Raw genomic sequence first — 18,224 nt, forward strand, 5'->3', positions numbered from 1 at the left:
GTAGAACTGCTTAAAATAAAATGATGAGTCTCAATACCTACACTATATTAGAAATTGAAGTCTTTTAAACGGTATAACATAATCATAACCATAATATAACACTGGTACTTCATGTTGGATTAAATTAATTTATTTTTTTATTATTTAAGATATCCAAAATTGCATCTTAAAGTTCTCCTAATCGATATCGTGAGGACCGAATTGTATGTATTCATCTTTACTTTCCCATTTGTTGTTATAAAGTGAAATTTTTACGAATTTGAAAAATATTGTGGAAAGATTGAAAGAAAAATCTATATTGAAAATTTAATATCCGAATCTTGTGTTGGCGCCCCCTAAGTCGTGCGCTCGTATTTTTTGCATGCATCGCATTAAAGGTAGGACCGGCCCTGAATAATACTTAATTTCATATTTTAAGTGAATTAATTTTTTCATATGTGTATCATTCAATCTGCCATACATATACTGTATTTAATATTATTCTAATTTCTGGCACATCTCAGCTGCTTTTTGGCAATAATAATGTCGGCATTTCATTTTTCTTATTTATAATCATAAATTTATTATGCATATTCTAATATTGTCTAGGTTCATAAGTAAATTCAAATTTTTGGCAGATGATAGTTTTCATTTGTTTTTAACGCAAAAAATGACATGTAGTTTTTTGCTTTTTTCCATTCATTTCTATAATATTGCACATACTGCCCAGTACTTTATAATCACATACATTCTAGAAAATTTTCTTAACAAACTTTAGAGAGATTTATCAAAATACGAATAATCGTTTAGGAGTATACAGTGAGTGCTTGTAATTTAATATGAACTTTATACAATAGCAATAAAGCTCAAATTGTTTCTACGTTTTAGTTAGAAAACGTTTGTATGTGAAAAAGAAGAGAGCTATTTTTAGGGTTTTTCCGGCAATTGTTCGATTTTTTCTCGCCGTAAGAACCATCCTTGGACTTCAACGAACATTTAAAAAAAAAGAAATGATCAAATTGGTCCAGGCGTTGTTGAGTTATGCGCTTACCAACACATTTTGCGAATCATTTTTATATTATAGATTTTTACATTTATGAATTAATTCTAATTTTTTTATCCTCTCAGTCTCGGTGAGATCGGACCGTTCGGTGGAAGTTGTCAGATTCACGGTCCTCCGGCTTTGTCGCATCTCGGCAGCGACATCGACGATGCGGACGGCGGTATCAAAAGCCCGAGCGTCTTACTGAACCCGGCATTCTCTCACGAATGCTGCCCGCCGCGGATGCACAAATCCTGCTTCTGCGTCAGGTTTATCGCGGAACACACGCGAATGTTGGAGGACTCCACAAAGGTTTGCTATTCGATTAATATCGATGAATGCAATTTTATATACATATTTTAGGGTGATTATATTATTAACTTCCCGTAGGGCAAGTTATAATAATCGCAAAAAAATCGAAAATGAAATTTTTTATATATCTTTACGTTTCAAAGGTTTCTGAATATTTTAGCATACATTAGAAAAAATGGACATATGTGTGTGTGCGTGTGTGTGAGTGCGTGCGGATACAAATTTTCGTCGACGATTTCGGGAACACCGATCAATCGATTTAAATAATTCAAAAAACATTTGATTTGTACTGATAAGGAGACGTGCTGATTAGTTTTTGGCGCGGGCAGGTCTAGCCGTTCCGGAGATACGGGCAAAAAAGTGTGAAAAACGGTAACACAGTTTTTAAGAGAACGGAGTTCAAAAAACATTTTACTTGTATTAACAAGATGAAGAACTGATCAAATTTTCATAAAGGCAGGTTCATGCAACTTGCCACGAGGCAAAATGCCACTTACACTAATTCATGGGTTATAAATACTTAAGTATTAATTAAGTAAATACATTCAATCCTTACAGTTGCTAAAATATATAGAATTCCATTACGGTATTTATTTTATTAAAAAATAGTGATCCTAATATGCAGATCAAGCGAGAGTTTAACACATTTGCTGTTAATTTGCGCCTCGTAGTACTACTCGATTTTACTTAAGCAAGTGAAAATTTTGTTCACTATATGGGTCAGTGCGGTAACCGCATTCACTATATGGGTACTGAACAACGTCTTACTAATAAAGGTAACTTTATTAGAATTTTTGGAGCCCCTTATCCTTTGATGGTAGGGGCCAATAAACATCATATATTAGTATTATATTACATCTGCCGCTTATTACTATTATTATTCTATTATGCTGGTCAGTTTAAATTTAACTTGATCTTGACCTTCAAGACCTTCATCTGTGAATCGAAAATCGACAAAATATTTTATACGAATGCAAATAGAAATTTTGTATCGATAATTCTATTCAATTATGTCTTTATGTGTAACAATACAACTCTAGACGATTATTATTCCTTTGCATAAAAAACAACCTCTTTGAATCATTCAAATCGGACGCTTAGTTCTCTCAAAAACTGCCATTTTTGCACATTTAGCTCTGTATCTTTGAAATGGCTGGACCTGCCTTTGCCAAAAACTAATCACTTCTTCTCCGAATTATTACAAATTAAATGTTTTTTAGATCATTCAAATCGGATACTCCGTTCTCTCAAAAACTCGATTTGTATTTTCTGCACTCTTTGCTCCGTATCACCGTAACGGTTGGACCTGCCTTTGCCAAAAATCTTTATCGATAGGAATCTAGTTAAATTAGCCAAAACCTATGGATTGTAAAAGAAATTGGTAGATTTTTCACGTGACAAAAAATGACTCTATTGACAAGAAATTTGAATAACAATTCAGTAAAATAATTAATTTTGATAAAATGGATTCTACTAATAAGCAACATCAGATATTCAGAAATTTTTATAATATCTTCAGGCATATTTTCTTTACAAATGCAATGCATCAGTACCTACAATTTTACAGTGCTCAATGTTATGCCCAAAGTGTTGACATATATGACATTACATGTAACCGAGAATAGCTATTACACTTAAATACAATTAAAAATCAATTAAAACATAGTTGTAAAGCGTGATTATCTGAAAGAAAAGCAAAAGCGATAGCTCAGAATGCTGGTTATATAAAATGTTTCATTTTTGAGCTATTGCTTACATTTTAGGTGAAAGAAGACTGGAAGTACGTCGCCATGGTGCTCGATCGTTTGTTTCTTTGGATTTTTACTTTAGCGGTACTGGCGGGGACCGCAGGAATAATCTTACAGGCGCCCACATTGTACGACGACCGAGTGCCTATCGATAAAAAATTCTCCGAATTCGCAACGACAACCGTCGTACGATGTCCGCCGCAATAGCGGCAGCTGCGCGCTATCTACGCTACGATGGCGGCCTGAATTATATGTTTTGGTGCTTATGGGATGAACCAATAAAAATGAATAAACGATAATGCAATATTAAATTATATTTATAGTACTAATTGTAAGATAATAATAATAATAATATATTAAAACTTGCTTAAAAAACGATCAAATGACGAATATCGATTAAGTAGACAGTAGAATATATCGCTCCGGATCAAAAATTCGTATAAAACCAATATGATTTTGCCTAATACCTTGTTTTCTTTCTTACCTTTCGAAACTCACTTCATTCATTCTTTTGATTTACTGCTAACTATACGATGATTCTTAGAGAATAACGAGAAAAATATTTAAATATATAATATTGGAAAAATTAGAAATTAATATTGGTGATTAAATGCTAAAATGTTGAAATGATACAATTGAGAAGCAAAACTTATTTATCTTCGCACTTTAAATAGATTGGAGCTCTAAAGTTTTTAACGGATTATGAAAATAAATAACAGTAATGTAAAGATTATTTTATTATACACTGTCAAAGATATTATCATATTACATTAATTACACAGGCCAACAAGGAAAATGGTGCAAACGATTTTAATGCTGTTTTTTAAGTATATTTGGGACGCTGATTTCAAAAATGACATTGGTGTTTTTCTATGAGCTTTAGTTTTCAAGATATGATATATAAGGAATGAAAGTATAAAATAGTAATACAATTCAGAATGTTATTTTAATGAGATATGCCTACTCGTATATACAAACTTACAAGACTCATTCGGTCTTAGTTGGGACATTAGTTGACACTGTGAAAAGTTATTTTTCGTGACGACCTAGAATGGACCAACTTCTTTTTAAGTTACAAACTAGAGCTGATACAAAAAATGGTTTGCAGATTTGAAATCAGCGCAAAAAATACTATAAGAATCAGCTCTAACATTTCATGCACCAAACAAAAAAAAATGTAGGCCTGTGTTATCAATTATTTTATAAGATTTGTTAAGTATTATTGTCATTTATGTTGAATTAATAAGTAAATAAATGAATGACAGACTTTGCTTGATTCTTCTGTTTATTCACTCTATTAAGAGACGTGATAATAAATACTTAAGTTTGATACCGAAAGTAAATAAAATTAAAATGTATTAATAATGCAAAATAATTTTCAATTTAACTCACAAGTGCATATATTTTGCTCCTCAATTTTATAATCTTAATATTATTACATATATATTTTTTTTTATTACTATATTTATGTTGGTGAAAAAATCTGGTCGTTTCCCAATATCATCGTGTTCTTCAAATTTTGAATGTAACATTGGGCATATATATATATATATATATATATATATATATATATATATATATAATGACAATATTCATAAACTAAATTATATGTATATAATTATTGGAAAATCATATCAATCTCTTATATATGACAAAACTATATATTTCAAAAAAAAGTTAAAGTTCAAAATTGTAAATTTCTGATAACCCAATGCTTATGTTAAAAAAAATTGAACTTGATATTTTAAACAAATCTTTAAAATATGAAAGTACAAAAAAATATGTACTTTTGTAGTATTCTTTGCACTCATTATTTTGTCATTTGTTATTAGAGAATGATTACCAGACTTGAAAGTAGGAAGGAAATAACCTAAATTTTTCTACTAATTTGCATATAATCTATTCAAATACAAGAAATTGTTACATAATAATACTGAACACATTTCAGTTATCAAAGTTTATGAAGCATATTGTCAAAGGCTCATTTATTTCTGGCATTTTATTTTTCAGTTGATTTCAGCTTTGCTGCAGAAATGCTACAGAAAATTTATTTAATCAATTGTTACATATATACGTTTATGTAAATGTATATAATATATAACATTTAGAAAAAAACTAATATTAGTGCCAAAAATATTTAGTATAAAGTAAATAAAATATTTATAAGTATAAAGTGAAAGTAGAAAATAGCTGCGGGCCAGTAATAAATTATTAAATAAATGTATGTGCATACTTGCATGAATAAGAGATATATATATATATATATATATATATATATATATATATATATATATATATATATATATATATATATATATAACAAATGTATTCTGAGTGGATAAATAGATCTTAATTTGGAAATATGAACAAACAACACTCTTTTTTGCAATAATTTATTAAATAATAATTTTTACAAACGTTTCGAGACTAGGTTTGTCTCATCATCAGTGTGTTATAATTTAAAATTTAAAATATGGAAACCTAAATAAGCATTATGTGTTATCCGTTACAAGTCGTGCAATATACTGTCTTCTGCCCCACCAACGATCGTCGGAGTCCGAATTCTCTATTCAGTCTCAAGTGGTTAGTCACGCAATATCAGATAGGAAAGGAAGGATTAGGGCTCAGTTGAAAAATAGATGTCGTTAGGAGAAAAAATATTCTATGAAATGAGACGGTTTGTTTTTAAAAGAGTGTTGTTTGTTTATATTTCCGAATTTATATATATATATATATATATATGATGTACTTTTCAGATGGTGAAAAAAAGATAAAAACGAAAAGGCTTTTTAACAGGCAATCATCCACATACTAGAAAGAAAATCTAAATGATGTTTCTTAATAACAATTTATAGGATTTCATATATTTTCAATACCAGTCAGACTCTTCTTCAGTTCACAAAAAACACATAAAAGACAAAAATCACACATTGTGAGTAATAAACTAGATTAACAGCCATATTTGTATAACAAATTGATATATTTAATTAAAGAAAATTGAACTTAGAACATAATTAAGTTTTTCTTTCTAATATCTGGGTGGATGCCTTTTGAAGAGCTTATACACACACACACATATATATATATATATATATATATATATATATATATATATATAGTTTAATTATTCATTTCATCCATTATAATTATTTTTTCATGTCAAACATATGTAAGTAATTACGTAAATAATGAAACCTTCAAAATTAATGAATCACGCACAAAGTGCAAATTAAATACTTACATACATCTATGTTTGTATTATCTGTATACATATATAAATATATAAACATAAATGTATGAATTTATTTATATTCTTATTAATTAACAAAAAAACTGCCAATTGAGCATATATTTATACTTTAGTAAAAAAATAATTGCTTCTATTTTTTCGAGTCTTTGTCATTGCAAATTGTGCATATTACACGAAGAAAAGGCATTTTTTAAAATAATATTATGTTAATTTATTTTATATTAAATTATTATTTTTAGTCTTTAGCATTATTGTCAGATTTAAACATCGCCCTTTTTTATCAGTTGATTTGTAACTGCCCATGATTATGTTATATAAAATCAAATGAAGACTTCAATAAGTGGTTTACAAGTTACACAGGAATTAAATCACTATGTAACTTGTAAACTGAGTTATTGACAAAAGCATGATTTATTCAAAAAATTAAATTCTCAAATTTTTATTAAATTAAATATGTCTTAGTCACAAATATAGAAAATTAACTATAAATCCAGTGTAAGTCGTATAAAATATCAGCTGATGATTATTTATTTATAACACCTAGCATAAAATACATAACGATTTTATGAACTAGGTATTTTTTAATTAGCATCAATATTTTTTTAAATATATTTTATTTCAAGACTATTATTTTTCATGATGTTTTTTATTATATAAACCGTTATAATGTTTCTTACTAGACGGTAAACTATTAAAATAATATGTGGATGAGAAAAATTATTCTGTAACATCGTTGAAATATTTTTTAATCGCAGTTAAAATTTATATATAGTATTTTGTATGTATTATAATATTGTTCGATATAAATATGAAATAAACTCTAATTTAGTCAAAAGAAACAGATAAGGAAAGTTACTAATGTTTACACAAAAATAAAATAAGTAATTTAAGACTTTTAGTGAGAAGCATCATTTTTTTTATTTTCATACATAATTAGCTATAAAATAGGAGTAGTTGATGAAATTTTAAAACAAATGAAAAATACATATGATTTTTATTAGCTGTGAGAAATGTAAGATCGTCCATAACTTTCTGTCGAAATAGAAACAAAGATCCTGTAAATAATAAATTATAAATATATACTAAAATAATATATATATATATATATATATATATATATATATATATATATATATATATATATATATATATATATATATATATATATATATATATATAGAGTTGTAATATTGATACAATTGTTAGTTATAAATGAAAAGTGCGAAGTTAATTATACGAATAGAATAAAGTATTTATTTATTATATGCTAAATATTACCATTATTATAACAGACAAGTATTCGGAAATAGCAAAGGTTGATGTTAAAGTTACTGTTAATGTTAAACGAAAAGAATAAATTACATATACATTTGTTTGAAGTTTTAATAAATAAGTTAGTATCTACTTGATACAAAATTTTTTAGCAACAAATATACCAAAAGGAGACAAATTTAGTTGCTGAGGTAAAGTCACTGTATTACAATAATATAAATTGAAATATTTATTTTGGATATCAGTTTGAAAGTCAATCTAGATAATGAATAGATGAATGTTCATGTAAATATTAATTTCTTCTATATCTTGTAATTTTATATAATTTATTATCATTATTACAGTGATCCATACAATTAATATTAATCATTATGCAACTGTCCACAATATGGTTGCGAGTTGAGGATTCTTAAGTCGAGCCCTTGTACTTGGTGTCTTCAGCTACAATATTTTACAAGCTATTAATATTTTTGTCACAAAGAAGTATTTGTTAATATGGTGAGTAAATCTAATAAATCTGACATACTTACAGCATTGTTTCTTAATAATGTAACACACTATAATCTAGTGTATTCTTAATGGCATATTATCTTAATGAATTGTATTAATGCTTTGAGTAATAATGGTAGCTCAATTGAAAAAAGCAACAGAAAGGAAAGATTCACCTACGATTGATAAGCTGTCTAATTTTCGTAAACATAGAATTGGAAAATTATATAAACGATATTCAGTATATGCGAAGCTAACTGCAGTGAACTGTACTATTAAGTTTATGAATAATTATAAATGCAAATTTCATGATGGTAAGCATGCACACAATTTGAGAGAAAATGCCTGATTTGGAAATTAATAAGTGTTTGATTTGCCTGATGAAATTTTCTTTAATTTGAATTATTACAACAAATTTATTCTATATTTGTTCTAATATGTACTACAATAAATAATTATGAAAGTCTGTTAATTATTTTATTTATGAATATGTAAAAACAAGTACAATTATAACTTACAATTATATGATTTAATAGATTTTTTATTTATACATAAAAGCCTTTTTACAGTCAATTATTTTTTATTTTAACACTAAATAATGTTTATCGAAAAGCTTTGAGCAAACAACTGAACTTGTGGAATAACATTGTGTGAATATAAATGTAGAATTGTATCAAATATATAAATAATTATTAAGTCAAATAATTTATTATATTCAAGATTTTAATGATTGATTAATGTGAAATGTTATGCTTATAATAAATGCTTATAATAAAATATATTTTATATTTCAGGAGAGGGTGATGTCGATGCAGTTGCAATATGAGTCTTAGCCTGATTAAAGATTGGATGATGTCAATGCAGTTGCAATATGAGTCTTAGCCTGATTAAAGATTGCTGTTGATGCAATATCTCGATTTAAACAATGCCTTCTGGGTATCCAGTGTAGCCGTTGCAGCTTCCCCAGTTTCTGTAAAAGGTATTTTATAGAATATAATTATTTGCAACTTACTTATAAATAAAAAAGGAAAAAAGCCTAATCAAAAAGCAAAGCATTTAAAAAGATAATTGTTCAATTAGCTGAAATGATTGTTCCACTGTTTTTCAATGCGGTTGAAATACTAGTTAAAAATAGTAACATCTATTGAAATGTGGATGGCGTTAGTGTACATGTGGTTTGGTAACGCGACTTTACAATGTTCACAATTATTTAATGTGGTTGAAATACTAGCTAAAAATAGTAACATCTGTCGAAATGTGGATGGCGTTCGTGTACATGTGGGTTGGTATGGTAACGCGACTTATGAATGACGCAGTTTTATTCATGACGCGTCTTGTTGGAAGTGCTGTGTTTTGCTGTTTATAAATGAAACATTCATACAATAAATATATTGTACGAAAATTATTTGTTTATTACATGTTATTATAACATATGTTATTGTTTATTAGGATTACCACCTCTGACAAGAAGCTGTTCGATTATAACGTGGAAGTATGACGCAGCGAATTTATAAAGCAAATTGTGGACAAAATGAAGCATATGAATCAAGGTACAATAAAATATTACTTAAATTTTAGAATATTTCTTAATGTGACCGTTGAAAAATAAATTTCGATAATGAAAATGCTGAAAGTACCTATTGCACGAAGAAGATCTATTAGAAATATTTGAAACATTACAACAGGCATGGTAGCTCCTTATTGTGTCTGTGTGGCTTATTCGCACACATTTATTATGCTTATGAATAGAAAAAATTTTGTGAACTATCGATAAAGCTGATTTTTTTTATGTGATATTTACATAACTAAAACTATGTTTAATTTTTCAGAAGGAACTATTGATAGAATGCAAGTACTTACTAGCTGAAAATAATATTTGCATATGTTGATCAAGTCTCAAATACAAATGAGCATGAACACGAAGGAATAGTTATCGTACAAGGAGCAGTCTTTTACAAAAAAGAAACAATTATTTTGTGCACATTGTATTACAAGCATCGGATAATAAAGTTATTTTATTTAAGTCATTTTAAGTTATTGCCTTTCTGTTATTCTTACGATTTACTTATTAAGGATTAACATATGAAGGGACATATTTTAGGTGTAAGCTAAGGTTATTTGATAATTAATATGTATACTTTGGAGAAAATTACATTAGTTTTCATACAAAGTAGAAACACTTTGAATATAATTTGTAACTAATTCAAGTATTGTATAAGTGTAAATGTTCTGACTTAAAAAAATAACTAGTTGTCATATTGCCTTAAGGAAAGTTGCATTAACTTTCTTTGAAAATAATCAGCTGAATCAATGAGAAATACATCTATTATTTCACAAGATATGTATTAGATACAAATAACACCACTTTGATAATAAAATATTTAACTAAATCAAGTATTGTATAAGTGTAAACAACATTGACATAAAAAACTAGTCATATTGCCTCAAGGCAAGTTGCATGAACTTTCTTTGCATGTGAAACTAATCGGCTAAATCAATTATATATATATATATATATATATATATAAATATATATATATAAAGGATATTTGTTTTATAAAATGATCCAGACAGCTTTGAATAGTGATCTTGTATTTTATTAATATGTACAAATATTTACAAGTTATAATAAAGGTTCGGAGGCAAGATTATTAAAGTCTTCTATCACTGGAAGAATCGGAGTCAATTATCTAGATTGAGCCAGTCACCAACGTTTGGGTGGTTATTTCTGTATATCTCAACGTACTATAATCACTCGGAACGTCGGTTCAGACTCTTTTCGAGTGATTATAGTACGTTGAGATATACAGAAATAAACACCCAAACGTTGGTGACTGCCTCAATCTAGATGCTTGACTCCGATCCTTCCAGCGATAGAAGACTTTAATAATCTTGCCTCTTGTCAGAACCTTTATTATAACTTGTAAATATTTGTACATATTAATAAAATACAAAATCACCTTTCAAAGCTGTCTGAATTATTTTATAAAACAAATATCAAGTTGCTTTTAATAAGCGTTCCTACTGTGTATACTAACTTATTGCCACGCTGAGAGCTGATACCGTAAGAGGAAGATCTTGGAACGGGGCTTTGGTTTTATACCCTAGAGGTCCATCGATGCCCCACCCTCTTTCGTTTGGTAGTAGATGGTGGACATTCTCCCATCTCGTTCCATCTTCCCCGTTTGCGATGGTTTGTGCTTTTTCCTCATCTCGTCTTTGTCTTCGGTGGTCATGTCCTTCTTTCTCTCATAACCGACGTGCTTGCCTGTTCTCGCGCACGCAGTCTAACATCCAGTGCTGGATTTACAGTAGGGGCAGTCGGGGCTACTGCCCAGGGCAGCAAATTTTTGGGGGCGGCAAAATTTGGAAAGTGAGAAAAATTTTTTATACAATATAAGTAAGTAATTTTCTTTAATCACATTTTTTATTTCAAGAAATATAATTAACAAAACATAATGTGATTGCAATTCAAAATTTAGGTTCAAATAACCGATTATTAAAATGCATTATTTTGCCTTGCCTCCTTGCCTTTGCAAATTACATTTTATAAACAGCTTTAAATTTTTTTGAAAAATGGAAAAAAGGCGTTTAAAAAACATCATTATTTTGTAATTTTTTGAAAATTATGAACTTTTTTCAAAGCAATCGCGCTAAGTAGCAGTTTCAGAGACGAAATATCGAAACTCAATTACAATTTTTTTAAACGGATGGTCCTGCCTGCGCCAATAACTAATCAGCACGTCTCCTCATCAATACAAATCTAATATTTTTTTAAATATTCAAGTCGATCTCGAGAACACGGATCAACCGATTTGAATGATTCAAAAACCATTCGATTACTATTGATAATGGGACGTGCTGATAAGTTATTGGCCAAAGCAGGTCCAACTGTTTCGAAGATACGGGCTAAAATGATAATTCAATCTTTGAGAAACGGAGCGTCCAGTTTCAATAATTCAAAAAAAAATTACATGTATTGACAAAATGAAGAACTGCTTAAATTTGTGAGTTGCAGATTCAGGTTTCGGTGAAAGAAACATTTGGCGGTCAAAAGTGATCATTAGATATATACACATCAAATTATCATTTCTATAGGGATTTTAATAATAAGTATAATTTTTGTTTACATTTTTGTTTTGTTTTGGGTTCCGTAGAAATTTTATCCGTTAGACTCACATACTTTTTATATACATACTTCGATATTTTGCCACTAAAACAGTTACGCCGTACAATCACTTGAAAAAAGTACAAAGTTTTCAAAAAATTTTAATTTTATTTTTCGGTACGAGAAGTACCAGCAATTTGTATTAAGGCACGATGCCAATCACCATTCTCTGTAGTATGTAATGCGTAATAAATTTTCTTCAATCAAAAGTTATTTTAATTTTAAAATTTCAGGGATGGGGCGGCATTTTTGTCAGTGCCCAAGGGCGCCAAATTTCTAAATTCGGCTCTGCTAACATCCCTCAGTGCACACATAATGTTACTTGCCACGACACTGTGTACTTAACATGGGCCGCACTGAGGTGTTTTTATCTAAATATTTATCATGCTACATATATAGATAGATAGATACTTTATTCAAATTTAATATTTACAATTTAGGTCAATTCAATTATTATTTTTATCACAATACTATAATATAACTAAACTAATATCAGTTTTGTTTATGAACAACTCTAGGATTAGCCTAATGACAATTAATATTTAATATATATATATATATATATATATATATATATATATATATATATATATGTATGTATGTATGTATATATGAATTAGTTTATGTATGGCAATTGATGGTAATTAGAAACATTTTATTCAATACAAACAAAGAATACAAATAATTTAAATATTACTAATTACTTAATCACAAAGCGTTCTTAACCAAAAAATAATCAGCTCGATGTGTTTTTATAATATCCCATAAAATCAATTTTATAATGAATTATTTTTAAAAACAAACAAAATATTTGTATCAAATCAAAGTAGCGTTTCATTTTATTGCATTTTTAGTTTGTAGTTTTATTGAGTGCGGTTTTTTATATCAACATTTTATTACAAGTAATTTAAATATATCATTACATATTGTTAAAAACCTAATAAAATTGTCTGCAAATCGGTATATAATGTTTAATGACTTTACAAACAAAATCAAATAATGAAATTTTGTGAAATTTAATTAGGTGTATAATAAGTAGGTACTGGTTAAATTGCATTGCAAAGTCTAAACAATCTTTTATATAACAAATTATATAAAAGATAATAAGATTAATCTTTTATATATCAGTTCTATCAAGTCAAAAAATGCATTTTTGTGGACTAATGTGTAATAACATATTAAAATTTTATCAATTACTATAGATAAATATATTTTTTGACTTTGGCAAATTTGACAAAGAGTTCCTTTATATGTCGACTGAAACATAAAAATAATTAAAATATAATTTTATGTTGCAGTTTGCCGACTGACAGAAGCCCAGACCACATAATAATGGGAATGGCAGAGGTTCTTTCGGCAGCCGGTCGGCCATTATGCAATTCTGCGGATAGAGAAGGACAACTATATCATGTGCGAGTACTATTTCGCACTCTATTCCACGCATAGGATTACTGAGCAGAACAAGGACAAAGCTATAGGCCACGTCTTGAGTGGTGATAGGCCACGCCTCGAGTGGGGATAAGCCACGCCTATTACTTCTCGAGCAGCGCTTGGCCTGCGGGAGAGTTTTAATTTAATTTTGGCTGCGGCGGCGGACAGAAGGCTCTCGGTGAAGCGGATGTAGTTGACCGGCTTATTGCGTAAGTTCGGCATTGTTTCGAATTGAATTCAGTTTAGTTTTGTTGCAATCGTTGCCTTTGTTTGGAAATACCGTGATAATTTCATATTAATTTCAAGTGTTAGTAATTGTGTTCTTTATCGTTCTTTTTTTTAAATTTTCAATTTCTTAAATTTCGGTATGTAGTTCAGTATATTTAGTAAGTGTAGTGATTCGTGCGTCGAAGCTGCGATTTTTTCTCGAGGTAACTTTAAATTTATATCGAAATACAATATTTTTATTCAACAATAAAATCATTTCACGCGTATCTAATTATAATGATTTTTATTTCAGTTACAACAATTTGGTAGTCCAGACAAGATGTTGCAGTCCATTTCACAAAAGAAATTAAAATTGATGCAGTCAAATTTACATGAGGAATTAAACCTGATGCAGCACAGATTACAGGAGAAAAGGTCAGTGGTACATATTTCTTGTATTAATTTCAAGGTTTTCAAGTTGATTCCGTGGGTACCGAATTATCCGTAAAACGTAGAACTTGTAGGGACACGGTATTAAATAGGAAGTATACACCTAAGTCTGTTTTTACACGGTCTTTTTGTACACGGTTTTGATATAACACGGTTTGAAAATTGAATATTTTTAATTTTTTTACACGATTTTATTCCATTTAGCACGATTTGAAATTTTATGTACTTAAATTTTCTTTGTCAAATTTAATTTTTGCGAAGTATGTTCATATCACAAAAAAGTATTTATGAAAGAAAAAAGTCTGAAACCATCGATAGTATCGATAGTTTGCGAACACTAGCTTAAAGATTTAAGTGAATTCCCCTTTAGCGCGTACAAACAATTTTTACTGGTGAAAGCAAATGTGAATAGCACTCATTTAGGGGAATACCCTGAAAATTCTTGTTTTTCACTAATTTTAATAGGTTTTAGAGATTAGGAACAAATCATCCATTTTTGTATAAGATCCATGTCTTTTTTTACACGTTTTTTTTTTACACGGCTTCTTCTGGAACCAATTTCCGTGTAAAAACAGACTTAGGTGTACATACTTTCTGTATGTGACTCACATACGATTTCAACCCAGTCAACATAGACACAAAAACTTCAACTTCGGAATAATTTGCATATAATGGAAAATAAGCTATATGAAATTTTAAGTCGCTTCCGATTTGACCTCTGCGCTTTTCTTTTATTCAAGGTCAAAGGTTAAAATGACATTTTCCTCATTTTTCTCTATGACAATTATCAAAAAAAAATGTTAGATACGTCTGCCATAATACATCCCACATGCATTAATCTTCTCTAATCTTAAAAAATCAAAAGATCGGATCGACAAGAATTTTTTGCATTTAATTTTCTAAAGCTTATAAAACGCCTATACCAATTTTCATCGTCGTGCGAATTTTCGATTTAGCATGTCTATTTTGACTGGGCTAATTTGAGGCAAACTTAGCGAAAAAAGTATCGATACTTTCTATTCGATACCGCGTCCCTAAAAACTTGTAGGTTTATTTTCAGTTTTGATCATTTTGGCTTTTCTTATGCGAAATGAGTACTGCGGTACTGCGGCGTCCGAGTACATCTTGATTTATATATCACTAGAATTTTCTGAAATATTTGAAATCATACATCCATTTAAACGTTCAAATATTAGTTTAAAGTAGACTGAGTTACTTGTTAGGTTTATTGCTAACAGTTTTGACTTGCGAAACAATTACACTATCATTCTTCAGGTTGTTGAAGTGCAAAGAGTTTGCGCTTGGTTTTGTAGCATTATAGACGAAGTAGTCTATTCTTCTTTTGTTGAATAAATTCATCAGTATTTCATATTATAATGCATTACTTATTTGTGCATTAGAATGATTCCTTTCTACTATGTAGAAAACCAAAATGAAATTTTCGCAATTGAACTCGCACGATATCATTATAGGTAGATGTTGAATCTCCTCTTCAAATAAGATTCTCACATTCAATTATATAACAATAATTGAAACTGTATTAAGCACTAAGTCGATAGCGTTGAAATCTCATCATAATTTATTAAAATGTTGATTTTTTTGTAGCAAAAAATCAGTCAAAAGATCGTTTTTTTATTAAAATCGATCAATCAAAACTAATACCACAGCTTGGTATTCTTGAAACTGCGCTAAATGCTCATTATTCTTTTATCTTTGTCAAATTTATAGACAATTTTGTTCACGAAAGACTTGTGTTCAATAAATTGCAACATTTTCATTTTGCGTGTAATTGCTAGTAAAATTATGAAATTAGAATTAGAAACTTACAGTAGATACTTAAATTTTTTGTTTCGTAAAGTATCAAATTTATACAAGTAATTTCGCAATCGATGAGATAAGATTGCATAAATTTGTATTGTATTCAGTGGCGTAACTATAGGGTGACGTGGGTGGCAAAATGCCACGGGCCCCCGACCTAAGGGGGCCCCTAAAGATCATAAAGATCGTTTAAATCATAAATTTTCATAAACGTCACTACTTAATAAATAAAATTAATTACAGTAAAAAAATAAATTGTTAATGGAAGGTTATGTAATAATTAAATTTAAGAAAGTGGTACTTTTTTCAATTTTATTAAAAATACGCTGTTTAATTTTAATTTCCATTTATTCTAACGTTGTAAATATTCACCAATATTTATTGTTCGATTTTCAAGAAAAATTAAATTATGTATTTTTTGTTATTTTTATATAATTACAACTAAATTATAATTATACCTCTAAATCAATACTTTACTTTTCTACCTTTTGTATAATTTCATAATTTAAAGCCATAAAATATAAATTAGTCGAAGTTGGTTTGCTAATTGTGATAAAATCCATTAAAAATTGTTTTAGCCAGTGGTAAAACAGCGTGTAAAAGACTATTAACGTTTATTAAGCAAAATTAGATAAATTAAAAATTGAGTACCACGATAGTTACGCCACTATAATCGAATATTCTTATTCTTAATCTTCAAACAGTTATAAGGTAATCAAAACCTTTATGTAATATAATTGATTCATCAGAACTTCATCAAATGATATAGGGTTTTCAGTTTTTTGATATTTGATCTACAGATTATTTGTTCTGCAAATACATTTGAATTTCAACAAATTAATCGAAAGGACTACGTTTTTTTGTATTGTGAATTTTAATTTAAAACTATTAAAGTATACTAAATAGTATTGATATAACCAGTTGCAATTATTAATATAATCAAATCCAATATTAATTGCTAATTACCAAAGCAATAGCTTGACTAAATGATTATTTTACAAAAATCAAGTTCGTCATGTTGTGTAGAAAATATCTGCGTATATTTCAGCAATTTATAATTAACTCAATTGTTATTTTATTATTTTAATGCGATATTTTTCTACTTTTGCCTGTTAAAGACCTAAATACGCATTTGCAACAATTTATGTTTTACGAAACTTCACTTTAAATGCATAATATTTGAAATGTTACATAATTCCTTATCTGTAGATACTAATCTGTCCAAATTTATAAAGCAAATCAAACGAAAGAACCGGCTTCATATATTTATATTAAATTCAACATTTACAGTCCGATTGACTGTAATTGTAACTTATTTAACTAATTTCAATTTTTCTGAAATTTTCATGTAATTAATTTCAAAGATCTTGTAATTTTCATTAGTTTTAAATAGCATCGTACATTTTTATGGTTTTAAATTTTATTTATGGTTTTGCAATTGTCATAATCTTATATTTTGAATAAATTCGAATTTTGATAAATTGCGATTAAAATTTTGCAATTTCCATTTGGTTTTATTTAGTTTCAATGGTTCTGCAATTGTAAGTTTTTAAATAGATTTTAAATAATTAAATCATGGTTTTATGGGTCTAAAAAAATTTCATGAAATTTTTAGTTTATCATTGATTAGCAATTGTTACATGATTTTTATTTACATTTCGATCTTGCGATTTTCATAATTTCTTGTATGGTTTTTACTTGATTTCAATTAGGATTTTGCAATTTTCATAATTTTCGATAAATTAATTTTAATGATTTTGCGGTTTTCATAGATTTTAATGATTTTTATTTGATTTCTACAATTTGGAATTTTCAAATTCCATATAATTTGACTTTGAATTCTCAATTCAATTAATATCTTGTAATTTTTGATTTTTAACTAATTCCAATAATCCTGCAACTTTCATATTTTTATTAAGGTTTATAATTAGTTTCAATGGAATCTTGCATTTTTTGTTTTTTACTTTCATTGATAGGTTATTACAATTTTTACAATTTTTTAGTTTCTTTAATTAATTTTAATCATTCTGCAATGTTCATTTATATTTATTAGGTTGA

At 28.2% G+C, this 18,224-nt stretch overlaps 1 protein-coding gene and 1 long non-coding RNA gene across 2 annotated transcripts in view; both read left to right on the forward strand.

Annotated features, from left to right (window-relative positions):
• LOC113383211 (acetylcholine receptor subunit alpha-like) overlaps positions 1-3,347 on the forward strand; it is a 124,532-nt gene extending 121,185 nt beyond the window's left edge. Inside the window, exons 12-13 of the mRNA XM_026621457.1 lie at positions 1,108-1,333; positions 3,097-3,347. Coding sequence (XP_026477242.1) covers positions 1,108-1,333; positions 3,097-3,288 — 418 coding nt within the window. The 3' untranslated portion in view covers positions 3,289-3,347. The remainder of the gene's footprint in view (positions 1-1,107; positions 1,334-3,096) is intronic.
• Positions 3,348-13,852: 10,505 nt separating this feature from the next.
• On the forward strand, positions 13,853-14,227 carry LOC113383757. Its single transcript, XR_003367762.1, has 2 exons — positions 13,853-14,122; positions 14,212-14,227. It is a non-coding gene; the product is annotated as an uncharacterized LOC113383757 (long non-coding RNA).
• Positions 14,228-18,224: the final 3,997 nt, after the last annotated feature.

The sequence above is a fragment of the Ctenocephalides felis genome, unplaced genomic scaffold (genome assembly GCF_003426905.1).
Source record: "Ctenocephalides felis isolate EL2017-DRISC unplaced genomic scaffold, ASM342690v1 CF-g0.4_SCAFFOLD_03570, whole genome shotgun sequence".
NCBI lineage: Eukaryota > Metazoa > Arthropoda > Insecta > Siphonaptera > Pulicidae > Ctenocephalides > Ctenocephalides felis.